Genomic DNA, 27,960 nt, shown 5'->3' on the forward strand with positions numbered 1-27,960 from the left:
AAAAAAAAAGACCGGGTTCCCATTCTCAGACTCCTCTGAACTCCTCCCGAGCCCCCATCCTGCAATCGTCTCCCTAACTCCAGCTGAGCCTCTCACCACAAGGTCCATGTGAGGACACCGTCATCCCCATGGCCACACCCCAGCCACACTCTCTGCATGCAGCTCACCTCTTCGACCCTACTGTAAAGAGCGAAGTTTGGAGAAGAAGCCCAGGCTGATGGGCAGGCCAACCTCGTTGCCCCCAGTGAATTCCAACTCCTGGCAACCCTATGTGTGTCCGAGTAGAGCCGCGCTCCAGGGCTTTGCAGCAGCTGACTCTTCAGAAGGCTGTCACCACACCGGTCTTCCCAGGGAGCCTCTGGGTGGAGTCAAACCACTATTTATTTACTTATTTTTAAAATGGTTTGTTTGTTTTTTCGTTTTATTTTATTGGGGGCTCTTACAGCTCTTATCACAATCCATCCATTGTGTCAAGCATATTTGTACATCTGTTGCCATCATCATTCTCAAAATTTTCTTTCTACTTGAGCCCTTGGTATCAGCTCATCACCACCCCCCACCCCCGTCTCCCTCTCCCTCCCTCATGAACCCTTGATAATATATCTTCTTTTTTTTTTTTTTTTCATGTCTTACACCAACCACTGTCTCCTTTTACCCAATTTTCTGTTGTCCATCCCCTGGGAGGGGGTTCCATGTCAATCACTGTGATCGGTTCCGCCTTTCTCCACCTTCTCCTTCTCCTCCTGGAATCACCACTCTCATTATTGGTCCTGAGGGGTTTATCTGTCCTGGGTTCCCTGTGTTTCCAGCTCTTATCTGTACCCATGTACATGCTCTAATCTAGCCAGATTTATAAGGTAGAATTGGGGTCATGATAGTTGGGGGGAGAAAGCATTACGAACTAGAGGAAAGATGTATGTTTTATTGGTACTGTACTGCACCCTGACTGGCTTGTCTCTTCCTGACCCTTCTGTAAGGGGATGTCCAATTGTCTATAGATGGGCTTTGAGTCTCCACTCTGCCCTCCCCTTCATTCACATCGATATGATTTGTTGTTCAATGTCCTTGATGCCTGATACCTGATCCCATAGACACCTTATGATCACACAGGCTAGTGTGCTTCTTCCATATGGGTTTTGTTGCTTCTCAGCTAGATGGCCGCTTGTTTGTCTTCAAGCCTTTAAGACCCCAGATGATCCTTTTTCCATCAGCATCTGAGCATGTTACCTGCTTCCACCACCCAGGACACTCCAGAAGACACAGAGAAATCAAAACATTCCCTTCTGTGGGTATGTTCTCATTAAGCATCGTATTCAAATGCCCTTCTCCGAGAACTACTGCTTTTCTATATTTTACCAAACCTACTGTTTAAAAAGTATATCTGAAGCATAATAATTCAATATATGGGCATAGAGGACTCTGAGAATTACACTGAGTCAACACCGTGTGTGCTGAAGTGAAGACCCTAAAGATCAGAGCCCACAGGAGTGGCCACAGCCCTCACACTGGGCGAATGGGCTCCCACTTGCTGAACTCGCCGCTAATGGATTGTGCGTTGCTGGCTGCGCGGCCTGCTTCCTCCTGGAGCCCTGCATCAGCTGCACGTTGCTGGACTGTGGTGCAGGAAGGCCTTCAGGAAATGATGTCCTGGGCTATCCAGCATGCCCTCTCCAATGCCTCCCTCACACTGATGTGCTCATCCACCCCCATGAACAGACAGGAAGGCCTGGTCCGGACAGTCCATACTGACTAGTCAAACCCAGGCCTCCCGTGCAAGCATGTGGCCTGCAGAATGGAAAATAAAAACCGCATTGTCCCACAGCCACGTTTGACATTTCCTTGTGGTTCTCCGAGCCTTTTGACTATAATGGAAATTCGAATCCATCTTCAGAGTGAGAGAGAGGGTGCCTGGGCCTGAAGGCCGTGAGCAGAGACCATGGGACGGGGAAGGGCAGCATCTTCCTTGATGTCCCTCTCTTGCCCTCCACTGACACTGGTTGCCATGGCCTTTGCCCTTCCTCAAGATTCCCTCTCAGGTGTGAATCTCATTTTAAACGAAGAAGCCCGAGACCCAGCTAACTTGCCCGGCATTGCACAGTTCGGAGGCAGTGAGGTCACTACCCAAGGTCAGGCTGTCAGCGCTGACAAAGATGCCGTCTTGGAGATCCAATAGAGGAGCCCTGGCGGCACAGTGGGTGACAAGTTGAACTGTTAACTGCAAGGTCAGCAGTTCGAATCCACCAGCCAGATGAGGCTTTCTGCTCCCATAAAGACTTACAGCCTCGGAAACCCACAGGGGCCGTTCTCCCCTAACCTGTAGGGTCGAAATCTACCTGATGGCAGTGGGTTTGGGTTGAGTTTGGTGTACGGGTCCCTGTGAGTCGGGATTGACTTGAGGGCAGTGAGTGGGTTCAAAATCACCCTTCGAGGCCACGACAGCTTCCCCTACCACGAGTCACTCACTCCGGTCCCAGGGTTGCAGGGGACAGCTGGGCGGCAGCATCCCTGATGAGAAGACAAGCTGACAGCTCTGCTGGCCTCGTTCTGCTTTCAGGTTCGCGCGTTTTTAGAATCGCTTGATGGAGAGCAGCTGGAAACCTTGAAAAGTGACCTGGTTTTCATTAAAGACATCTTTGCAGCCAAAGAATTAGAGAACGAAGAGGCTCCTGAACAAGGTAAAGGAAACACGTGGCATTGCCCCATACGCTGTTGGCATACACCGGACGGGGCTCAGGGACACAGCCCTATCCTGAGGTGCAGGGACTTCATTCGCCTGCCCCTCCGCCACGCGCCCAGGCGACCCCGGCCTGGGTGCTTGTGAGAGGCGCTTGTCACATGGGCCTACAGTTCTGTCCCTGGACGGGCCTGCCTGCCTTAGCCACTTGATGGCTCTGGTTCCCAGTACCCTGGGCACCCATAAATGCTTGGGGTAGAAGGAACAAAGAGCAGGATGCAGCCACGTGCTCATTTTCCTCTGCACGTGGACGTTGGGAAAGGTGATTGAATGTGGCCGAACAACTCCGTGAGTGGATTTCCTTGTGTAGTTTTCTCATTCCTTTCCATGGAGAGGGGTCAGGGTTGCTGCTGCTCTTGCTGGGTGTCACTGCGTCGATCCCAACTCGTAGCCACCCTACAAAGGAGAACTACCCCCGCGGGGTTCTTGACAAAAGCGGGTGGCCATGCGTGCTGCAGGGGAGCGGCCGGGTTGGAGCAGGTTACATTTTGGTTAGTCATCAAGCGCTTCACCGTGTGGCCCCACTGGAGTTCCTTGTGTAAGAGTGACGGTGTGTTTCTGTGTTTTATGGTTGGTGTGGTCAGCCACCAAGCCGGCTGCTGACTGGAGGGAACTCCATGCACCATGAAACAAAAGCTACCCGGCCACCACCATCCCGTGACTGAATACAGAATGGCTTGGTGAGACCTGTGGGGTTTTCGTTGACTCTGTGGTTAGAAACTCTAGTGCCAGGCCCCATCCCCCAAGTGCGCCTTTGCCTGCGTGCCCTGCTGAGCACAGTTCAGCATCTTGGCCACATAGAAGTCTGGCAGCGGGGCAATGGCTGTGTGTGACGTGCCTCGGTTGGGAATCAAACCCAGTTTTCCCCCTTGCAACGTGAGAATTCTACCGCTGAGCCATGGTGGCCCCCCATCAATGTCCTACTCCCTGCCATGAATTGATGCCACCCCAAAGTAGCCCTATAGGACAGTGTGGAACTGCCCCTGTGGGCCTTTGAAACGGTCACTCTTTATGGGAGTAGAAAGCTCCGTCTTCCTCCCATGTAGTTGCTAGTGGTTTCTAACTGCTGACCATGTCATTCACAACCCGCTGCATAACCACTACACCCCCAGGGCTCTCCTTGTCTACCTCAACGCCCAGCTCGGACAGAGGAGCCTCATGTTTCCCACAGTGCCTGGCAGTCACGAAAGTGGCCCAGGGACACCTCTTCATGAATCGCCTATCCCTGCGGGGACTCCACGCTGAGGAGACTAGAACCTGTTGTGAGAGGCCAGCCTGCCTGCCTGCCTGCCTACCTACCTGCCTGTCTTGAGGAGAAGAAAATGTTGTCAATGTTGGGGATGCTTCGGAGTCCTTGACGCTGTTCGTTTGGGAGCAGGATATCGTAAAACATTTGCAACCCTGGCCACCCAGCCCTTAAGCTTTTAACTACAATCCAAAAGGTTGGTGGTTCGGACCTACCCAGTGGTTCTGAAGGAGAGAGACCTGCTGCCAGGCCAGGAAACACTATGGGACGGTTCTACTCTTTCATGCGGGGCCAGCGTGAATCGAAACCCGCTCTCGGGACCCTAATAACAGCAGTATGTACACAGACAGCAAGTCCTTACTATTGTCAAAGCCACACCCACACCGCGGTCATTTCAGACGCGCTATGTGGAGAGCTTGCGCTGCCGTGGACAAGGCTGACCTCTTTCCACACGTGGTTGCTATATAGTCTTGGGCTAGTTCAAGCCAGGTATTCCCTGAGGAACCTCACTTAAGACCATCTGTTGGTTTTCTTTTGCTTTACTACATCCTCGTACCCATGGATTTGCAGAACTAGCTGATGTTCCCACTCTCAGATGTTCGATGGCAGATATTCATGCATAATGTGTCCAACCTCTGGAGACATAGAGAGATGGGCTTGGTAAAAAAAAAATACGACTAATAAAAGACAATAATAATGGACACTCCAAAAAAAGAGGTATTCAACTTAGATCAGAATTGATGTTAGGGGGTGGGGAGGAAAAACCGACCTATGCTAGGGCCATTAGAACAGTACCCCATCTTTAATCAGGGACTATTTGTAATCTTTCTAAAATTAGTATCTTCATCTGTGAGATAGAAACAATAATGTGTATTTCCAAGAGCTGTTTTAAAGATCAAATTAGATTATGTATGCAAAAATATTCATTACAGGGCCTAGCACACAGAACTGCTTCCCAAAAAAAGTTACCATTATTCAAAATGTTAGCACCATACCTAGAATGTATGATGTAGTAAATGTACGATGAATTGTAGCTCTTACTTATTACTGTACTTGTTATTGTCCACTAGGCAGGGTTATAATGTTAATGCATTCGTAGTGTTTGATCATAAAACACTGCCCAAACATGTTTAATCAAACCATGAGCACAAGGACTCAAGTCAACCTCTCTGCTCAAAGCAAAATGATTGACAGCATTTGTAGCTGTCACTTCAGCACCATATCCCCCTCTGCTGCCCATCTGTGCCTTCAGATTAATGAGATCTACGTCTTTGCCTCCGAACAGAAGAATCCATCGCAGGATACTGAATCGGGAAGAGGTGCGCATCTTAGAGATATTTAGAGAATGATGATTTGGAGCATTTGTGTTCCTTTCACAGTCACAAAGGACCTAGGCTTCTCTTTGTGTTTAAAGGAAGACACTAAAACAGAAGCTGTTGGTGCCATACCGTGAGCGGAGTGGCCCCAAGAGGAACTAAGAGAGGTGTCTCTTTGTGAGAGGAGCCATCCCCGAAAGAGTCAAATGGCTACTCTTCAATTAGCGTGCTGCACAGAATCTGGTCTGGCATGCCCTCCGTGTGCCGACACTCGTGATGACGCTCGGTTTTGTCTATTTGGGGAGTTGACCCGAAGTTCATTTGCTCTAGTGAAAATCCCTCATTCCAGCCTCTCCAGCCATAGCTCTCCCTGGCGTTCTCCCGTGGGGCGCGCTGCCTGACGACCTCCCAACCTGTCATCGCAGCGTCATCTCAGGGCCCTCACGAACGTGCCTGCCTGGGCCCGTGCTGCACAGACTTTGGGTCGTGTCAGCTTCTTGAATCTGACTAACGAGAATGGTCCCTGACCCTCTCTCCACTCCGCGATGTCACTTGTCCTCATTCCTGCGTAGAAGCACAACACCGCTGGTTCCCACTCCCGCCCACAGAGGAGACACCCTTGGGTGCAAACCACGTCTTCCCTCAGGCTTGCAAAACCCTCCCCATGGAAGATTCATGAGGGGCATCTTTACATTCTGTATAAAGAACAAAGTCAAATGTATAGACTGAAATCATTCGTCTAGGATTTTAAGTTTTCAAATAAAAATAAAACCACATTTCTGATATGCAAGGAAAAAAAAAGAAGAGAGAGGGAAACCAAAGGACCTACGGCTTTGGGAAAATCTGCCTCAGAAGACCTTTGTAAAGTATTATAAAGCAAAGGTGTCTCTTTGAGGACTAAGATGCGTGTGACCCACGCCACGGTATTGTCAGTCACCTTCTCTGAATGAGTGTTAGTCTGGGTGGACTAGAGAAACAAATCCATAGAGACTCATATGTATCTAAGAAAGAGATTTATATTCAAGAGCAATTGAACACATTGAGAAAACATCCCAGCCCAGTCCAGATCAAGTCCATAAGTCTGATATTAGCCCATATGTCCGTTACCAATCTATAAAGTCCTCTTCAGACTTATGAAACACATAGAAGATCACAGGTCAGTGGGTAGAAAGTCTTTGGATCCAGTGGCATTGGAAACATCTCAGCGCTGCAGGGGTCTCTGCATGGCTTCTCCAGCACCCAGGGCTGCATCAGGGTGGGTCCATGCGTCTTGTCAGCTGCTATGCCTCCCAGGGTGTGAGCAGAGAATCTCCCACCTCCAAAGAGGACATTTCAGCAATTCCCAGAATCCTTAGGGAAGACCATGCCCACACAGAGATCTCATTGGCCGTATCCTGATTAACAGCCTAGACTCCACCCCTACACACTTAATCCTCAAACTGACCATTATATACAACTACCGCAGCATGCAAGACCTGGACAGCAAATAAGGAAGAGGACAGAGGGAGTGATGCGGTTGGATTGTGGTGTCAGTGGAGAATATTGAATATCCCACGGACTGGCAAAGGAAGAAGCAAATCTGTGTTGGAAGAAGTACCACCTGAATGCATCTGGGAAGCGAAGAAGACAAGGCTCTGTCTCGTGCTGTCTGGACGGACCGGATAATAACTCATCAGAGCCCACGTGGAACTCTTCGAAGAGATGAATGCACACAGTAGCTGCAACCACGAGCGCAGACGTAGCCCGGCTGTGAGGATGGTTCCGGGCAGCGTCCATGCTGCTGTGCGCAGGGGTCACGGTTAGTGGGAACCAAGTCCCTGACCGGTCCCCAACAACTGTTCATTTTAATTAACATGATTAAGTGAATAGCATCCAGACACTAAATGAAGAAGTGGCTGAAAGGAATAGGCAGGTTGACACTGAAGATGGTAAACTATGGTACAGTGTTGCAGCTCTGGTTGAAGGATTAATTAATGCCCAAATGGTCCTAGAGGAAGGATTCTTAATTGCGGGCTAAGGAGACGACCCCAAAGCAAAGATCCTGGAAGAAAACGGCAATTTCATCCATGTCTTTTACTTGTAAGCACTTGCACTCCTAAAAGCCCTCTAACAGCTAAATAATGCATTTGGTAGTCTCAAGAAAATGTAATAAACTGTCATTTGTGATAAACTTAGTATCAGACTCCTCGGCGTTTAATAAGGTTACTAGTGATTTGCATGTTTGTTTTTCTAGTGCTTGTAATTTTCGCATCCTGTTGTGGGTCCTTAATGTGGCTTACCGTTGTTGTGAAGAGATTTTAAAAGATTCCTTTCTATTTTTCTTTTCTTTTTAATCATTTTATTGGAGTCTTGTACAGCTCTTACCACAATCCATCCGTCCAACCATTGTGTCAAGCACGTTTGTACAAATGTTGCCACCATCATTTTCAAAACATTTTCTCTCTACTTGAGCCCTTGGTATCAGCTACTCATTTCCCCCCACCCTCCCTCATGAACCCTTGATAATTTATGAAATATTGTTATTTGTTCATGTCTTACACTGACCGATGTGTCCTTTCTGTTTTTTACCTTAGTGATTCTCTTTCTGGCCATTCTGGCCGTACATACAGACCAAGAGTTGTCATCCGAGGCATTTTGTCGCACCATTGTTACCCTCTCTGCCTCTCTCCGTGCCTCTGCCCTGAGCGTGTTACGTGTTTGCTGGCAGTTCTTGGTGTCTTCTTCCGTTTCAGAGAGTGAAACCGATCCGAAAGCTGCAGCCGAACGAAATACTTGTATTCTCGTCCAGTGTTGGTTGATCCCCAATTTTTTTCACACACCCCCCCCTTTCCCCCATGCATCCATGTGGCTCTCTGACAATACAGTGAACCCTCGTTTGTCGCGGTTCATCGGTTCTAGACCCTACCGTGATAAATGAAATTCCGCGAAGTAGGATTCCTTATTTGTCAATCAAATATTTTCGTAGTTAGAGCATAGAGGACATGAAAAAACACCCTTTAGTCACCATTACACTCGTATTACCCAATTTATTAAACGAAAAAGGGAAAATACAGTAAAACATTTTGGACGTTACAATTATCATTTATTATTTATTATATTATTTATGGCATCAAGCGTGTACAGTATGAGCCAATCAGTGGCAGTAATGACAGAGCATGCGCTATTATGCAAAAACCGCGATAGAGTGAAGCTGCGGAAGTCGAAGTGCGAAGTGGCGAGGGTTCACTGTATACTTACAAAAGTGCAGTGTTTCTAAAACGCTCTCAAGGTGGTTGGTGTATTTCGTCATTACCTCTCCAACAATGAGTTGCAACCACAGACTAAGCATAGGAACAGCGGTGAGGATGGCGCAGGGCCGGGCACTGTTTCGTTCTGCCGTGCCTAGGGGCGCTATGGGTCGGAGCAGACTAGCTGGCACCTAACACCACCACGTCCCAGGAGAAGATGGTGGGTTGTGTTATTCTGCATTCACAGAGGAGGGACGCAAAGCTGTGTGACCAGCCCGGCCCAGGCCAGGACCTCAGGAGAGGTAGCAACTGGGGCAGAATCCTGCCTTCCATGCCTCCACGCCGGGCTCTCTCTGCTCTGCGGCACTTCTGCGTGCCAATCAGAAGGGCCATGTCAGGATGAGCCCTCGTGGGCGCTGCCTGCCTCTGCCCTCCCTGTCCTGCTTTGCCCCTCTTCCTGTGCCTGCCCAGAGAGGGTGAGACACAGAGATTCTGCTCACAGAGATTCTTCTCAGGGGGCGGGGTATGGTGGTGTGGTGGTGGTGGTGGTGGTGGTGGTGGTGTGTGTAAGAGAGATTGAGATTGATTTGTGCCTTCTCATTCTCGAAAGCTCCCGTTAGGAACTATATGCCCCTCCAAAACATGAGGAGGGCTTCAGACAGTTCAGGGAAACTTCCCATCCTCTTTTAATTCCATTTTTCTCCCATGAACTTTTTGAAGACCCCTCTCTACCCCAGATGTATGACAGGAGCCCTGGTGGCACAGTGGGCTGGGCATTGGCCTGGAAACGGCCAGGTCGATGGTTCAAACCCCCCAGATGCTCTGCTGGAGCAAGGTGAAGCCATCTGTGGATTTGCAGCCTCTGAAACCATCCGGAGCAGCTCTCTCTGTCCTGTGGGTCCCCATGAGTCGGCATCCACTCGATGGCCGTGGAGGTTGGGTGCAGGGGGACTGGAATCCTAGTCCCTGTACCTGGGGATGCAATTTCATTGGGGACAGAATTGTCTCTGTTAGGTTGATCAGTGTAGTGTGTTGTCTTGAACCTTTGACTGTTTACAAGATGAGACACAAAGATGAGCAAGCAAGCACAGATGGGGGGGCCGGTCGATGCCGTGTCTCCAGGTCACCAGGGAACTGAGGAAAGCTGGACCAAGGATTGTCTCACCTAGTGGACAGAGAGCCGACAGCCAGTCTTCCAATCTCATCGCCCCTTTCTCAGTGAGAAAGTAAACTTCTGTTCTTTGAAGTCCCTCACCTATAGTGTTTCTGCTACAGCTGCAAGTACTAGGTACCAGGGACGGCTCTGTTCTGCGGACAGCTCCTCTGGGAATGGCTAGGTGCCGGATGCCCCCCAGACAAAGTACTTCCCACCTTAGATTAAAACGGCTTGCTTTTGCAACTGCCTAATCATAAGCAAAGACTGTCATCTCTCTCTCTCTCTCTCTCTCTCTCTCTCTCTCATCTATCTCCCCTCCCTTCCTCCTCTTTTTCTCTCTCCCTCACTTCCCTCTTTTTCTCTGCTTCTCCCTCTTTTCCCCTGTGGCCCCCCTTTTTGCCTCTCTCCCCTCTCTTATTCTCCCCCACCCCTTTGTCTTCTTTCAGGGTTCACACCCACTCCCAGGGCTCCAGCCCCACCAGCCTCCTTGCTGTTCGCTGGGCCAGCCAGACACACTCCCTCGCTGGCTGTGCACACGCTCCCGGTGCCACTGTCTGGAAAACTTGACTCCAGATCCCCTTGTGCCCTCCAGCTCAGGACTCAGGGGTCACCTTCTCAGCTACCCACCTATTTCAAGTCCCCAAAGCCCCACATCCTTTCCTTTGTAAATATTAAATAAAGAGGTCCTTACGTTATAGGTACCCATCACCCTCACCACTTGACATGTTGTACTTTCTCTTCACTCGTGCCTCTGTTTCCTTTGGTAGACCAGTGAACTCGACAGTCACCAGTTACCGGGTACTCTATTGCATCCTCGGAGCCCCTGGGCCTGGAAGGCTTTCGGGATGGCTTTTTCCGGAACTAAATCCCAGGCCTTTTTCCAAGACCCCTCTGGAAAGACTCGGACCTGCAGGGTTTGGTTCGCCATTTGCACTCCCCAGGGACATAGGAATTCTTCAGGACCATAAACTGATATCAAAGCCAAGTGTTTTCTTTTTTAAACAAAGATCCACAAGTGACTCTGGCTCTCTTCACACACTGCTGGTTAACCATTTGGTCCATGCAACAGTAAACAGGCCCAACAGGTGCTAGATCATCATTTCTCAGGTGGCTTAGCCTCCCAGGAACGTATGCACCAGCCACAGGCTTAAGCCAGGGCTGCTTCTCTCAAAAAAGGGACGCCTTTCCCCTCCCAAACTATAAACCCATTGTGGAATTCAGTTCCTGAGCGCTTTTTAATTAGACACTTTTAAAATAGCACTGTCTTTTAAATATTAATGGGAAAAAGAGATAATAGCTTTCCAAGATCTCGCTCTTGCCCGTTAATGATGTCAATTTTGTTACTCAATGCATATTCATCTCACTTGCAAGTTGCTGTGACTAGAAGCCAACCCAAGGACACTGGGTTGGGTTTTTTCTTGTTGGTGTTTTATGTTCCCAGAGCCCTGGTGGCACTCCCTGTCAGGAAGCATGGGACTGCTAACTGCAAAGTCCATAGTTCAACCCCATCAACTGCCCTGTAGGAGAGAGATGTGGCTAGTCTACTTCTGCAGAGTCCAAGGCCTGCCTCGCTGACAGAGTCAATTCTGATTTATAATAAGCAACCCTAGAGCACAGAGTTCAACTGTCCTCTGGAAGCTGACCATTTTCAAATCAGAGGAGCAAGCTGGATTGGCAGCCCCTTCATTCTCCCCAAACTTAAACCCAGTGTCTTATTCTCAGAAACATTGGAAGTGTCCTTGGAAACCCTGCGGGGCAGCTCTACCCTCTCCAGTAGGATCATGATGAGTCCGAAACGGCTTGACGGTACTGGGATTTTATGTTCCAGGGACTGTGTCTGCTGCTATGAATTCAGCAACAAGCAAAGCAAAGACAGTCTCTCCTTAGTAACTCCCATTGGGAGGGAAGACATCACTCAGAATGGTATCCTAGGAAACCTTGAGAAACCCCTGCAGAGATAGCAGGTAGATTATATCAGGAGAGTAAAACCGGCAGGGCCAATTCTGGGTATACTCTGCCCGGGAGAGAGAAGAGGGCATCCTGGGTATCATTCAGGTTGCAGTGCCCAACACAGCAATCCTGTAATCAAGGTGGGCAATCCTGCCCCCTGGGGGTGCTCAAAGCATGGGGTCCCAAAGCCAACTCCCTACCATCCCCAGGGTTGAACTGTCCCTGTGGCTTTCTGAGACTGAAACTCCACTGGAGTAGAAAGTCTCATTTCCCTGCAGAGCAGCCCATGGTTATGAACTGGTGACCTTGCAGTTCCTCACCCAATGCCTAACCACTATGCCCTCAGGGCTCCTGGATGATGGGGTGGGGGGCTAAAGGAGCGGTTACCTGCACTTTATCTTGGATTGTGGGCTGTAGCACAAAAGGTTTTCATTGTCCAGGTGAGCTGAGCAATTTCTTTCTTTTCTTTTTCTGAAAGAGGGCGGTAAGCCATGTAAGTCTGGGAGCCTGTACTCTGAACGAGGGTCGGAAAACTGTGGCTCTTTGGGTGTATACATGTGGCTCTGAAGTAAAATTGATCTACGTATGACCCCCTCCCAGCGGGACAGACAACAGAAAAGTGGATGAAAGGAGGCAGCAGTCGGTGTAAGCCATGAAAAAAAATGATAAATGATCAAAAGTTCATGGGGGGGGAGGGGGGAAATGAGCTGATACCAAGGGCTCAAGTAGAAAGAAAATATTTTGAAAATAATGATGGCAACAAATGTGCTTGACATGATGGATGGATGGATGGATGGATGGATGGATGGATGGATGGATGGATGGATGGATGGATTGTGATAAGAGCTGTAAGAGCCCTCAATACAATGATTTAAAGAAAAACTTTAAAATATATTATTTGGATAATGGTGATTTCATTTGTTTGTAAAAATGTATCTCTGACTTGCGAATAATTTTTAAATCGTTGTGAGGGACAGGACTTGCTCTTCAGTTTCCGAAGTTTACCGGCCTCTCCTCTAAGCCACACATTCAGGTCTCACTTGTTTGAGGAGGGTCGGGCATTTGTTCATGCAGCTGTCCTTCCACAAATAGCTAGTGACACCTACCACTATGAGCAAAACGGCAGTGCCCGCCTTCCGCTCCGAACAAGACCAGGAGCTCCCTGCTCCCAGGCGGCCTTTCGTCAGGGGTCAGGGGCGCCAGCTCCAGCTTCCTGAGAGCAGCCCCTCGCCCAGCAGACGACTGGTTGCCTGAGTTGGTAAAACTCATCCTTGCCGCTACACCCGAGGGGCCACCTTCTGCAGGACGGGAGTGTCAGGGAGTGTCAACCGGGCCTCCTACTTCTGCCTTTCTCTGTTTGCAGGCTTAGAAGAAAGGGGAGAAGAATTTGCTCGCATGCTCACGGACCTTCTCTTTGAAATCCATGTCGCGGCCACACCTGACAAACTCAATAAGGTCGGCACCGTCTGATTCCAAGGCTATGCTATCTTTTTTTAATTATTTTTTTTACAGCCCTAGAAGCCCAGAGATCCATTTGACATGAAAAACCCCAGAACCCCAGTGGTCACCATGAGAGGAGTTACGGGTTAGCAAGTAAGACGTGAAGCAGCCTCACAGGATGTGGTCACGGAGAAGGTTGTGTCATGAGGTCTGCATTTTAGTTGCCACGTTTCCTAACTGATTACATTATGACCTTGAACAAATCTATTGCCTTCTGGGGGTTGGGGGGGAGGAGCAAACTCCACTGTCATCGAGTTGATTCTGACTCATCGTCACCCTACTGAGACGATAACTGTTCATCGGAGTAGAAAGCTTCAAGTTTCTTTCACGGAGTGCCTGGTGGCTTCTAACTGCTGACCTTGAAGTTGGCAGCCCAATATAACACACACACACACACACACCCGGCTCCTCTGGGAAAATCAGGATCTTATTACTGGCCTAAAAAGCCCCAACAAAACACCACACTCACCGCCATCCAGTCAATGCCAACTCAAAATGACTGTATAAGAGACAGTAGGACTGGGTCCTTGAGTTTCTGAGACTGTCAGTCCTGGCGGGAGTAGAAAGCCCCATCTCTCTCCCCATATTGGGCCAGGGGTTATTGTATTCAGGATGAGGGAGAGGAAAAGGACAGTCAAAGTCGCCAAAAGCCTTTCCAATCTTACCCCCTTTAAAGTGATGGAGGCCCTTATGGCCCTGTCCAGGAGCATTGGGTTAGGGGTTCAAATCCACTGCTCACAGGGAGAAAGATGGGGCTTTCTGCCCTGTAAAGATTTATAGCCTTGGAAATCCTATATAGAGTTGATATGTGCCTTGTTTTAAATGGCATGTCAGAATTCGAGAGGAGAAGAGGCATGCCAGCCAGGGAAACTGAGTGTCTCCCGGCCCCTGAAACGCTGGTACGGCATTCTGAAAAGGCTGCAGCCTCTCAGCCTGGGTTTCTCTGGTAATGGCTGCCGTCTGCCTGGCCAGTGGCACAGGGTCTTGCTGGAGAGTGACTTCAATGAGAACACGTCTCCCCATTACTTAAAATTGTCTTGCTTTTCCTACATGGTTTGGGTTCGGGTTACACGGGCCCGCACTCACCCAAGTGGGCGAGGAGTTGGTTGGCAGCTCTGGGTCGTGAGGTGGAGCGATGAGTGATGTCTTTATCCCGTGCGGGGTCGCCAGTTCTGGCAGGTCGGTGACAGGGAACACGGAGGGAAATTGCCTCATCCATCTCAGGGCCAGGCCTGCCACTGCGTGGAGGGTCTGCGAGGTGCTTGCTGCTTTATTTACAGAGTGAGGCCAAACCTTTGTCTCTGAATGTGGGCGTCTCCAGGGCTCCCTGTCGGCATCGTGGGGGAGTTTGTTCATTCGCCAGCAGGCGCTCTTGACCTCTTGAGACTTGATGTCTGAGTTTGCAAGTAAGTCAGGAGCAGAGCGTCTGCTCAGACACTGTCCCCACCTCAAGCAGACAGCATCAGCTGTCATCTGGGCGAGTCTGCCCGGTTTCAATTCAGGCAAGGGGGTGGGGGTGGGGGGTGAGGACGTGGTTTCTGCTAGTACAAAGAGCCACCCTTTTTAAGGTTGGTTTTGCTGGCCTCCTAGACGCCTGTGAAGTGAACTGGTCCCGGAGCAGGCCAGACTCTTTCCAGTGGCTTCTCCCTCCTGGGGCCGGAGACGGAAGACTTGCCTTGAATCCGAGAACAGCGCGCCATCCTTCATCCGCCCAGCAAGATGCCTCCTGCGGTCCATGAAACATTAAGAGCTTCATGAGACGTGGCAGATGAGGAAATTTGCTTTAACCATGGCTGAAGCTAAATTTCTGGACGATATTAAAAAAGCCACTGGTATTCTTTTAGGGTTGGTCGTGACATATGAAAAACATACATGGTAGATCTTTCTACCAGTGTGGCCGTCACTTTTATTCTAACAGAATCCTGCGTTAATACGCTTTTTGAAAAACCCTCCGGCCCTGTGGTGCTTCCTCCATACTCTTTATATTGCACCCCCTTCTTTCATTTTCGAGTTGACTCTGATGCATGGAGACCCCTTGCATTACAGAGTAGCACAAGTTCATAGGGTCTTCTTGGTTACCGTCTTTGTGGAGGAGCCCTGGTGGCACAGTGCTTGCGCATTGGGCTGCTAATTGCAAGGTCATCAGTTCGAAACCAGCAGTGGCTCTGAGGGAGAAAGGCAGAGCTTTCTTCTCCTGCAAAGACTTACAGGCTCCGCAACTCACAGGGCAGTTCTCCCCTGTCGTCTAGGGCCGCTGTGAGTCAGCAACAACTTGATGGCAGTGAGTTGGGTTGGGTTTGTCATTATGGAGGCAGATCACCAGGCCTTGCTTCCGTGGCACCGTGGGGTGGGTTTGAACCACCAACCTTTTAGGTTAGTAGTTGAGTACCAGACTTGTGCAGATTTTGAGAAATTGAGTCCACCATGTGGGACACGTACAGAGAACCACCTTGGCAGGTTTGGAGCAGTTTAGTCCTAGTCTTGGAGTTGAAATCACTTCACTCACTGCCGTGGGATTCATCCTGGTTCAGAGTAACCCTGCAGGGCAGAGTAGAACTGCCTCTGTGGCTTTCCACGTCTCAATATCTACGGGAGCAGAAAGCTTCGTCTCTCTCCCAAGGAGCGACTGGTAGGTGCGAACCACCAGCCCACCACATATCCCACGACCCCCCCAGAAGACCCCAGACTCACTGTCACCGAGTCGATGGCAACTCATGGCGACCCTCTAGGACAGAGTAGAACTGCCCTGTGAGTTCCCAAGATGATACCGCTGAACGGGAGTTGGAAAGCCCTGTATTTCTCCCAAGGAGCAGCTGGTGGGTTTGCACTGCCATCCTTGTGGTTAGCAACCCTACAATAACCTGCTCCATCCTTTGAAGTCGCTTCATCTCCTTGTTTACCCGATGAATGCATTGCTGTGATTGGGTGGGGCTTGCAGGCCATGAAGAAAGCGCACGACTGGGTGGAAGAAGATCAAACTGTGGTGTCGGTCGATGTGGCCAAAGAGCCAGAGGAAGAAAGCAGAGAGGAAGAGGACGAGAAGGCCGAAAACCCTGACGCCGACGCAAAGGGAGAAAGGAAGAGGAAGGGCGTAGAGGTAACTGAATGGTCGATGGCCCCGACTGGGCACTACGACTGCTCCTGTTGTCAGCAGTCTAGTCTTCCCTGAACAGAGGCCATTTCCGTTTCACTCATTCCGCCCCTTAGAAGTAGACGTGATGGTGAAACAAACAGTAGAGTGCCGCCATCGAGACAGTCCGTAGATCAGCACGGAACCCAGCTTGCTCCTCAGCTGTACCATGAGAAGGGGGGAAAGATGTTGAGGAACACAGTTGATTTATCTTTAGGATGAAATTCCACCTTCTATGCAAACTGGCCACTATAAAATGTCGTTAAGCCTTATAGCTGAGATAATTGAAGCTTTAAAAACAACACCTTTTTCTCATTGCTATGCTTTCATTCCGTTGCCTTGTGGTTCTACATGTGCTTTTATAGATGTGTGTCCTGCCTCTGTTGAGACAGGGTCCCCTTTTAAATTAGACCACTCTTGAAAAAGCATATTGTTGAGAACGAGGGGGGTGGGAGCAGAGACCCAAAGCCCTTCTGTAGACGATGGACATCTCCCCACAGAGGGGTCACAGGGACGGGATCAACCAGGGTGCAGTCGCGCACTGATGAAACACACAATACACCTCTCGCTCCTTGAGGCTTCCTCACCCCCACTCTGAGGACCCCAGTGCTGCTTCTCCCTTTAGACCAGACCGGAGCACGTGCACAGGTAGAGATAAGAGATAAGAGCTCATGACACAGAATCCAGGAACAGGAACGGGAATAGCGATACCAGCAGGGGAGGGGGAAGAGGGGGGCGAGGAGGGAAGGAAGGGAGGACTGATCATAATGATCAACACACACCCCTCCAGGGGGAAGAACAACAGAAACCGTGGGGGAGGGAGACAACAGTCGGTGTGAAATATAAAAAAAATAATAATAATAATGTGTAATCTACCAAGGGGTCACAAGGGTGGGGGAGGGGGAGGGAGGAAAAAGGAGCTGATATCAAGGACTCTATAAAAGAATGATGGCAATGTATGTACAGATATTCCTGATACAGTTGATGTATGGATTTTCATAAGAGTTGTCAGAGCCCCCACTAAAATGACCTTTTAATCAATCAATAAACTAGACCAGTCTAACGAAGGAAGACTTCCCATCGAGGTCTGCTTGTTCAGCGTCTCTCCCGCTTGCATTTGTGAGCACCTGCCTGCTGAAAGCCCAGCCCCACTCCGAGTTCTGGAGGAGGCAGTTGTGAACAGGGCTTCTGACATCCCTGGGCCCGATGGGCCTTCCACTCGTGGCTCTACTTCCACTGGGAACATCTTAGATATTCCGATAATCTTTGAGTAAACGTTTTTGTGTCGTTTTTATTGTTTTGTTTCAAGAATTATGTCATTTGTTAAATGACACAGGGTTTGTGTGGTTGTCATTTTGAAAGCATCTCCTCAACAGGCCCCTTTCCTGCTGTGACTTACTCATTTCAGGATGTGTACATGCTTTGCATCCAGAGTCTGGCAGAAGTAACGGCACGCTGCATCGAGCAGCTTCATAAAGTAGCTGAATTAATTCTTCACGGACAAGAAGAGGAAAAACCAGCTCAGGACCAAGCGAAAGTTCTGATCAAGTAAGTGGGACTTTCTGTTCTGACTCTATGTATGTACACACCCCCGCATGTATATACACACATACATACATATATAATATATTCTGCATTGAAACATCTAGACTTCGAAAACTTTGCTGGAAAAATCTCATTTACTCCATTTTTCCCACCAACTTTTCTTAGTCTCCTGGTATGTGCACATTCACATGAGCACACACACACACACACACACACACACATATACATATGTACACAAAGACTAAAGATTCAGATTTCAAGTCAGCCTCTTCTTTCACTCTGTGGGCATCTTAAGAATTCAGGACTGTCTTAATACATGCTGTGTTAACAAGAAGAAGATCAAGAGTTTACACAGTCTGGGGTTATTTGTGCAGAGATTTGAGACAAGACACTGCAATATACTTAATGTAGCGCCTTTAAGAACATTTGCTGTTTTGGTTATTTATTTTGGTTTTTAATGGAAGAGTTGGAGAAAAGGTTTATACACCTATACAAGTGGGCTCAAACCTCGGATTTACCCTCCTTACACTCCTGATTCCAACACAAGATACCAAGGCCAAAGAAACCTGCGGAAAGAACCAGAATGCTACACAGCTGTGATGGCAAATCATGAAGGATGATTGAAAATGGTCCAATTACAAATGTCTGTAGAACATCTTCAAACCCCGGTACCATTCTTTTACAGATCCTGTTCGAGATCAGTATTTACCATGCCAGTTAGCTTATTTTACTTAGCTGAAAACTCCTAACCATCTGTTTTTGTTTTTCTGATTCCAGATTAACTACTGCCATGTGCAATGAAGTGGCCTCTTTATCAAAGAAGTTTACAAATTCTTTAACCACTGTTGGGGTAAGACTTTTTATTCTTTTCCCCCCTGTTTTTAGGTGATATAGGGCTTTGAGGAAGGAGCACTGGTGGCATACTGGGTAACACATTGAGTGGCTAACCACAAGGTCAGTGGTTCAACCCCACCAGCCGCTCCAAGGGAGAAAGATGAGGCTGTTTGCTCCTGTCAAGATTTAAAGTCTCGGAAACCAAGAGGGGCAATTTTGCTCTGTCCTACAAGGTTGCTGTGAGTCTCAATCCACTCAATGGCAGTGAGTTGGGTTGTTGTTTTTTTAAGTTTGAGGTCTGTGTTAGTCCAGGTTGACTGGAGAAACAAATTTGTAGACACTCATGTGTGTAAGAGTTTTATATCAAAGAGTAATTGTACATTAAGAAAATATCCTAGCCCAGTCCAGATCAAGTTCATAAGTCCGTTATTAGCCCAGATATCCAATACCAATCTATAAATTCCTCTTCAGACTCACAAAACACATGTAATGACACTGAATGCAGGAAGATCATAGGCCAGTGGATGGAAAGTCTTGTGGATCTAGTGGCAGTGGAAGTATCTCCGTGTTGGTGTGGGTCTCCACGTGGCTCCTCCAGCTCCAGGGCTCTGGCTCCATCAGCGTAGCTCCATGTGTCTTGTCAACAGGAATGTCTTGCAGGGAGTGAGCGTGTATCTACCCTCCAGTGAGCTATTTATCTCCTTAGCACCTCCAAGTGAGGTCATCAAGCTGCGACCCGATTAACAGGCTAGACTCCACCCCTCCACAAGTTGACACCAGATTATGTAACTGCCACAAGGTCTTTGAGGGGTTGTGAGGAAAAAGAACGCCTCCTTTCATAGAAAGAGAAGCAGCACCTCCTTTCATAGCTTCATGAAGTGGAAGCTTGACGGTGAAGTTTACTAACAAGAGGCTGGGAGGGTCCCCTCTCTGAGGACAGGCTGCTGAGCGCTGCCTCAGGTTGAGATCTACCCCCGACTCTGAGACACCAGACATCGAGTGAGTTTTCAGGCCTCTCTGGGCCTCATTTTTCTTAATTGTTTTCTTTTTAAGTGCCAAGTAAAGATCCCTTCGCTTTTTTTAACATCTGTGAGATATAATTTAATTATCTGTTTAAGAATAATTAATTTTGAATATTCTCAATTACCTTTGTCCCGAGTGCCCTTTTTTTTTTTAAGCCACACAAGATAACAAGTTTCTTTGCTTAATTGTCACACCTCAGTGTTAACCAAAAGAGAACATTCTGCCAATTGGCATAAGTGTTTCTTTTCACAGGATTCATTTGGAAGTGTGGCTTCTGGTTATTTTTCTGCCGACGGCAGTCACATTCTGTCACCCCCTCTTGGTGGGCCAAAGAGAAAGCACATAGAAAATCTCTCCTTTGAGTCGTTGTACTTTCTTTTAAAAGGCCCGAGGGGCAGAGGTTGGCGTCTCTTTCCTTAAGATGGCACTATGCATTTCTTGTTTTAATTACCAAAGCCAAACTCAATGCCATCGAGTCTAGACCCAATCATGGAGATCCTATCGGGCAGGGTATAACTGCCCCTGTGGGTTTCCCAGGCCTCAGCTTTCTCCTGTGGAGCTGCTGGTGGTTTTGAACTGCTGGCCTTATGGTTAGCAGTCCAGTGCATCCCCACTCTGCCAGTTTTAGTTAGGAGGTGTTTTTCGTTTGGGTTTGACTGCAGGTAACAAACCAGCTCTGAATGACTGAGACAGAAAGGGGCTTTCGGAGAGGAAGGGCGAGCACGCTAGGCCCCAGAAAGCAGGAATGAGAGCCGTTTGGGGGCCCCAGCCCCTGGGTTCAAGAACCCTCTCTCTCAAGTGCCCCTACTAATGTGACTCAGCCACATCTGTCCCCAGACCCTATGTCTCCCCTCAGCTGAGAGGTCTAGGTTCCTGGGTAATAAAGCATGCATGGCTCTTCAGTGGGGTCAGACACCTACATAAGGTAGAGACCAGGCTGCCAGAGCGTGCCTCCCCCCAGGGCCTTCGTTCTCAATGAAGTAGGACATGACTGTGAACCTGGCTATCACCCCAAGAGATGACTGTCTCCTACTCATCTCTAAATGATACAAGTTAGCATGTTTAAGTAATTAACAGAAAACAAAAACACCCACTGCCACTGAATAATCGATGCTGATTCCTAGTGACCCCCACGGACAGGGTTGATCACAGCCCAGTTCATTACCACCAAGCCACCAGGGCTCTGAGTATTAGCTTCCAGTCTCTGTAGGTTACGCGTTGACCTGTCAGCCACAACCACCGCAGTTCAAACCCACTGGAAGCAGACAAGCTGTTGTTCTGGAGACAGAAAAATCTAAGCCTCAAATAGAGCTTATTAGGAAATGCCATCTCACCACAATACCCTGGATCCTGGGCAGTGATGTATGGTTTGCATCAGTCGGTTCTGTAAAACAGCCATTATTCATCACTGGAAGCTAACGACTGCAGATCGCTCTCCAGAGGCCATTTAAATCGCTTGCACATCTCATTGATTCTGAAAACCGATGTCATTTTATGACCCTCATTTGATTATATTTTAGAGGCTTATTGATAATCAAATAAACATAAAAGCAAATACCAGGATGGATTTTCTGGTCGCGTACTGAGATGACTGGGTTTTGAAAGAGTCTGCTTCCCAAGTCTCCCTGGTGGTTGTCTCCACAAGCCCCTGCTCCACCCTCTGCGAGAGCCGTGTCCCCAGAGCAAGCTGCTCTGTGAAGCAATGTCTCATTCGTGTGCGTGTGTGTACCTTCAATTCTTCCAGGCCCAGAAAGGGAAGCAGTCTATTAAGATCGCTCTCCGTCTTTTTTTCCGGGCTTTTTCATGACTGCTGGGTTAAGAGTAGATTGGGCATTTTAGAAGGTGAAGACTATTGATAGGTAGGCTCACAGCAAGAAATAAAGCCTGTAGACTCGGGAACCTTGGTGAGGCAGAGGCCTATCAGAGGAAAGAGACTGCCAGCGTTTCCCAGGAGGACATGCGACGAAAAAGCGGTGAGAGACTGCACCTGCTGCCACACGGCAGAGCCACCCTGCGGAGTCCCCGCACTCCCAGGTTTCCCATGATCACATCAGAGCTACCACCCAAGAGCAAGCAAACCGAGTTCACTGCCAAGGAGGCGGTGCTGACTCACAGCGCCCCTCCAGGCGAGGGTCGAACTGCCCCTGTGAGTTTCTGAGACTGCTGCTTCTGTTGTTTGCTTGTTTGAGATGAACTTGTTTGTCACTAAAGTCTCCACGTCCATGTCAATTTTACTTTTCCCCCTCTTTTTCTTTTAAACCACTATTCAGGCTTGAGAGAGAAGGAATCTGAAGGGATTTTTGTTCGGTTGGTTGGTTTGATTTTTAAAGCAACACACCACGTATGTATTTATGCAGCCCATCTCCAGAAAGGAAATCCACAACAATAACCTAGCAAACCCTCCAGATGAGTGGGTTTTTTCTGTCCCCACACCCACCCCTCCCCAAGACTAGCTTTCTGCAGAGGGAGAAACCCTCGTCTTTCTCCCACGGAGCCACTGGGGGTTTCGAACTGCTGATCTTGCAGTAAGCAACCAAATGGGTAACCATTCGGCCAGTGGTTCTCAACCTTCCTAATGCCACGACCCTTTAATACAGTTCCTCATGTGGTGGTGACCCCCCCCCACCATAAAATTACTCTTGTTGCTACTTCATCACTGTGACTTTGCTACTGTTACGAATCGGGCGACCCCTGTGAAAGGGTCGCTCAACCCCAGGTTGAGAAGCCTGCATAGGCTGCCAGGGCTCCTCATCCGAGCTCCCACTTTTTGAGCCCTTCCTTCATACCAGGTCCCGTATAGTTTTACATAACATCTGTGTTTGGGACGGTTTGCTTCTCAACTTCAGATCTACAGAATGTTCACTTTGACTGCTATTCTTGACGTTGTCTTGTCACCAAGAACCCATATTTGCGTTTAAGAGAAAAATGATTCCAAAGCAGGACTGGGACTCGGGATAGGCAATGGAGGGACTGGTCTCATATGTGAAAAGTTGAGCTATCAGGAGAGGTGATATGTATTGTGCTATTCCAAAACAAAAACTAAATGAATGACATTAGTGAAAACGCCCTCCAATGGACAAAACACGCAAATTGTACATCAAGACAGGGACCACCCTTTGCTACCCCTTACAGCAGAACAGCTGCTGTCTGGGGACGTTTGCAAGGGCTGAGCCCCCGTTCCCAGTCATGTCGCCTTAAACTGGCTACTCAACCTTTCTGATTCCTATTTTATCCTCTTTAAACCGGGGCTCCATGCGCCACAATAGAAGCGTGGTGTCCAATAGAAGCTGTGTTCCTCCCACACGTGATTCCTGCACGGCGCAAGCGTCTCACGGTCCACGTGGCACCCCTTGACGCATCAGCACTTAATCTATCAATGTCACATTTCTGATCCCACAGAGCACCCAGAAGGCGGAGGTCCTTAACCCCCTGATCAATAGCGTATTGTTAGAGGTAAGTAGTCCTGCAAAGTGCGCCTCAGCCAAAGCAATTGCCAGAGTTACATCTCGTCTCTCTCCCAGGCAGCCCCGCTGCCTTATCAGCGAGTGTGCTTGCGCAGCTGTAAACCCTCCGGTGAAGCAACAATACCTCATTTTCCAGCACTGATTATAAAGAGAAACGCTAAGCTTGCACGTTATTTCTGTCACCGTCTTCTCGGGCAGAAACAGATTTTCGCTGCCAACTCTGGCACCCGATTTAACACTAGGTGTCGTGGCTGGGCTGAGGGGCTATTTATGCTCAGCAGTGGTTTTGGGAACACGCCACTCCCCTCTATTGACAGTCACCTTTGGCGTAGTGGGTTGTGTGTTGGGCTGCTAACTGCAAGGTCAGCAGCTCGAAGCCACCAGCCTCTCCACGGAAGAAAGATAGGGCTTTCTACTCCCACCAAGAGTTAAAGGGTCTTTGGACTTCTCCAGGGGCAGCTCTACCCTCTCCTATAGGGTCGCCATGCATCAGAATGGGCTCATGCAGTACCACGCAGACTTTGGGCGGGTTATCAGGAAAGACCAGTCCCTGGAGAGGGCCAGCAGACTTGATAAAGTAGGAGGACAGCCCAGAAAGAGGAAGGCCCTCGACTAGACGGATTGACCCAGCGGGCTCAGCCATAAGAGCCATCGCGAGGGTGGCGCAGGACCAGGTGGCCGTTCATTCTGTCGTCCCTAGGGTCGCTGTGAACCGGAACCACAGCAAACCACAACCACAGAGGAGTCTCAGCGGTGTGGTGGTTGTACGTTGGGCTTCTGACTGTAAGGTCAGCCGTGTCCACCTGAGGGAAGAGTGAGGCTGTCACCTCCCAGACAGCCATGGCCCCAGCAAGGGAGGAAGCAATTCTAGGGTGTCCTTTAGGTTTTCTGTGCGTCAGAATGGCTGGACGGCAGTGGGTGTGGCTTTTATTTTCTGGAAGCACCCGTCAAGGTCCCCTGGCGGTGCGATGCTTACACCCTCAGTTGCTAACCCGAAGGTTGGCAGTTCAAATCCACCCAGCGGCTCTACGGGAGAAAGAGTGGGCAGACTGCTTCCATAAAGGCTGCAGCTTAGAAAGCCCCATGCGGCAGCTCTACCCTGTCAAAGTAATTGCTAGGAGTCCAGACTCAGCTGCATCTAACTACGGCCACAACACAGCACGGGTTAGGGGACTTTGAGGCAGTCAGACTCAAAGCAAGCTTCTGTGTGCAACTGCCAGGTCTTGCACCATCCTTATGGTCTTGTCAGGTTTGAGCCCATTGGTGTAGCCGTTAGACCAGCAAAACTGAGAAGGCGAACAATTAGCCTTCCCTTGTGTGCTGCTCTGGGTAGACTAGAGAAACAAATCCAGGGAGACTCATATGTATAAGAGTGTATAAGAAAGAGCTTTATATACAAGAGCAACTGAATATTGAGAAAACATCCCAGCCTTGTCCAGGTCAAGTCCATCAGCCCGATATTAGCCTATGTGTCCGATGCCAATCTGTAAAGCCCTCTTCAGACTCACAAAGCACATGCAATGACGCCAAATGCAGCAAGATCACAGGCCAGTGGGTGGGAAGTCTTGTGGATCCAGCAGCAGTAGCGGCATCTCAGCGCTGGCAGGGGTCTCCCCGCGGCTCCTTCAGCTCCAGGGCTCTAGCATAGCTCCCTGTGTCTTGTCCACAGAAATGTCTCACAGGGCGCGAGCTTGGGTCCCGCCTCCAGTGAGCTATTTATTTTCTTAGTGCCTCCAGATGAGGCCATCAAGCTGCAACTTGATTTACAGATAAACTCACCCCTTCACTCTTATCTCAAAATGGCAACCGATTATGTAACTGCCGCACCTTGAGAGAGAGAGGCACTATCCTCTGACCACACGCACCCCGGTTGTAGCTCCAGTCGCACGGGGGTGAAACTCCCCAGGCCGCAGAGGCAATGATGCATGGCGGGATAGGAGAGCCCGGGAGCTCTCAGCCTTGAGCCAGACGCACCGAGTTATTCTTGGGGTGGGAGGTGGAGGAAAACCTTCCATTGGGGGCCCAACCATCAGAAACGGGCACCACAGTCAGCCCAAGGCTGCAGCCATGAGACGTTAACCAGCCAGGTTCAACTTACTTGTCTAAACAAACAAACAAGGACCTCACTGCCACCAAGCCACTGAGAACACATAGAAACCCTGTTGGACAGGGTAGAACTGGCCCTGTGAGTGGCCGAGACTGCAACCCTTTATAGGAGTGGGAAGCCCTACCTGTCTTTCCCCCGTGGAGCGGCTGGTGGTTCTGAACTGCCGACCTTGCGGATCAAGCCCAACATGTAACACCATGCCACGCAGGTTCCTCCCTTGTCTAAAGTAGCTGTGAATTGCAATAACTAGAAATTGCAAAGCTTCAAATCTGGAGGGTTACCTGTAGGAGTCCCCGGTGGTCCAAATGGTTAAGCGCCTGGCTAGTAACCACAAGGTTGTTCCAAATGTACCCACGGGTGCCTTTGAAGAAAGGCCTGGTGATCTCCTGACGAGTCATCGCTGTCACGAACCCTGTGGGAGCACGGCTCTACTCTGGCACAAGGAAGCCACTCCGAGTCGGAATGGATGCAGTAGCAACCAGTTTGGTTTGGGACTCCTTGGTAGTGCAAAGAGTTAAGCGCTTGGCTGCCCACTGAAAGGTTAGAAGTTTGAATCTTCCCCAAGGCACCTAGGAAGCAAGACCTGGTGATCTGTGTCTGAAAAGTCAGCTATTGAAACCCCTGTGGAACACAGTTCTACTGTGACACACACAGTGTCACTATGAACTGATGGGGCCTTTTTTTTTTTCAATTTCCCCAAATCTATATATTTATTAGCCATGACTTTGGGATCAAGCTTCCCTGTTAAGGAAAACAGTCAAGATACAGAAATAACCAGATGGTGTCCCCGAGTGTTACATACTGCTGAGCACATAGCCCTGTAGGGGACTGGAGCAAACCAGAAGTGACAAGGAGCTTCTTTCGGGCCAGGCTGCGGGAGGACATGCACAGCTGAGGAAGCCCTGGCAGTAAAAGAATGCAGTGCAAGAAAATCTCTCCCCAGCCTTCCCCCCACCCTCTCCAGGGGGCATTAGCAAATCAATTTACCAGCTCGATCAGGAAGAATGTGAAGTCAAATGTGTATTCCCTTCTCATGGAAGTTTCCACATGTTTCAGTTACCCTACATGTTCCATGGCCTCTCTGTCTGACACTGCCTGCAAACTCACCCCAGAACCCGAGTCGTAATACCAGCTATCCCAACCAAGGGCACAGAAGGATGACAGCGTTCGAGGATTTGCCAGGAATCACTTCCCAATCACTTCACTTAGCTTTAATGTGCTGCTACTGTTGTTGTCATTAGCTGCCTTTGATCCATCCCCAACTCATGGCATCCCCAAGGACAAGAGGACAAAACGCTGCCCAGACCCCCAACATCTCCAAGATGGGTTTCAGGTCAGATCCTCGTCCTTCAAAGGGTAGTTTTCAGCATTCCATCGCCAGGCCTGACTTCCTAGTCCACGTGAGTCGGGAAGCTCTGCTGAAACCTGCTCAGTATCAGGGTAACAGCGCCTCCACTGACAGCGAGTGGGAGCTGAGCGTGAGGTGTAGGTGCTGGAAATGGAATCTGCATCTCCCACGTGGAAGCTGGAATTCTCCCACTGAACCACTGCTGCCCCGGGGCCTGGTGGAGACTGGTTTTCATTGGTATATAAGTCAGAACACACTAGCCCCTCCATTACACTTTGCCTCTGTAATTTCAAAGCGTGGGATTGATAAGTGGCATATCAGGCCACAGGTGTAAATAGATCCATGGACCCGAAACATCCATCAGAAGGACTTGCTACATCTGGAGTGCATTCTTCTGTCCCTGTTTACAGATCAGGGCTGGGGAACCTTTGCTCTCCCATGGGCCATTTGGATATTTATGATATCGCTCTGGCCATCGTTTTCAAACATTTCAGTAACTCGCCTTTATTTATTTTTGCTTTTAAATTTACATTTTTTTCATTCATGTAATTTTTTTTTAATTTAACTCACCTTTAATGTGATGGCTGGAATCGCTTCTCTTTGATGAGGTGCGTGATGTTCACTAGTATTGATTTTTCAGACCTTATACAGCCAGCAAACTGGAAATTCCCCATCCTGGTCACGAAGCATTCCATCTCAGGGCACGGTGCTTTAAGCACACACATGAGCAGGAGCACAGATGCTCCTGTGGGGCTTGAGAAACAGGAACATGATCACATTTGAAGGACTGTCAAGATTGAACCCTCAACCACGTTCTTCTCCTCTCTGCAGGGTTCAAACAGCACCGCGTACATCCAGGACGCCTTCCAGCTGCTGCTGCCCGTCCTGCAGGCCTCCCATATCCAGGCCACTTGTTCGAAGCCACAACCGTGACCACACCTGACGCCACCTGGCTAAAGGAATGGAGGCTCCAGCCACACCCATGCCCGCCGTTTGAGGGGGGTGGGGGAGCTTCAGGCCAGAGGCCCGTTTGAGAACACCACAGGCAGTTTTGCACAATGGGATTGAAAGCAGGTGGAAAGAGCGTTGTCGTGCCTCTTAATGTCCATGGTTTTCACCTGTAATTGTATTTCTTGATGTTAATTTAAACATACACGGCTTGTATGGAGACTTTTTCTTTCATCTGAAATCCACGGGCAAATGTTAATTTCCACATTTCTGGCAAAGCAAGCTTGGCATGTTGAGAATTCCCTGGTCAGATCTTGGATTTTTTTTTTTTCTTCCAATCTTTACATTTCCCATTCTTACTCTTGCAAATCAGTTCTTGTACTGAACTTAGTTTTGTTACCTGGATGTCAGGACAAAGACACCACACCACGA

The 27,960-nt window shown here is 49.1% G+C and overlaps 1 protein-coding gene across 5 annotated transcripts in view; it reads left to right on the top strand.

Moving 5' to 3' along the window:
* FAM114A1 (family with sequence similarity 114 member A1) overlaps positions 1 to 27,744 on the top strand; it is a 79,552-nt gene extending 51,808 nt beyond the window's left edge. For all 5 annotated transcript variants that reach the window (XM_045284285.1, XM_004703168.2, XM_045284287.1 and 2 more), the window contains 7 exons: positions 2,555 to 2,675; positions 12,993 to 13,084; positions 16,068 to 16,226; positions 17,668 to 17,807; positions 18,582 to 18,654; positions 23,061 to 23,114; positions 27,412 to 27,744. In XM_045284285.1, coding sequence (XP_045140220.1) covers positions 2,555 to 2,675; positions 12,993 to 13,084; positions 16,068 to 16,226; positions 17,668 to 17,807; positions 18,582 to 18,654; positions 23,061 to 23,114; positions 27,412 to 27,513 — 741 coding nt within the window. In that variant the 3' untranslated portion in view covers positions 27,514 to 27,744. The remainder of the gene's footprint in view (positions 1 to 2,554; positions 2,676 to 12,992; positions 13,085 to 16,067; positions 16,227 to 17,667; positions 17,808 to 18,581; positions 18,655 to 23,060; positions 23,115 to 27,411) is intronic.
* The last annotated feature ends 216 nt before the right edge of the window (positions 27,745 to 27,960 follow it).

This window comes from Echinops telfairi, unplaced genomic scaffold, assembly GCF_000313985.2.
Source record: "Echinops telfairi isolate 266 unplaced genomic scaffold, ASM31398v2 ScPeMD7_7468;HRSCAF=8506_0, whole genome shotgun sequence".
In the NCBI taxonomy this organism is placed as follows: domain Eukaryota; kingdom Metazoa; phylum Chordata; class Mammalia; order Afrosoricida; family Tenrecidae; genus Echinops; species Echinops telfairi.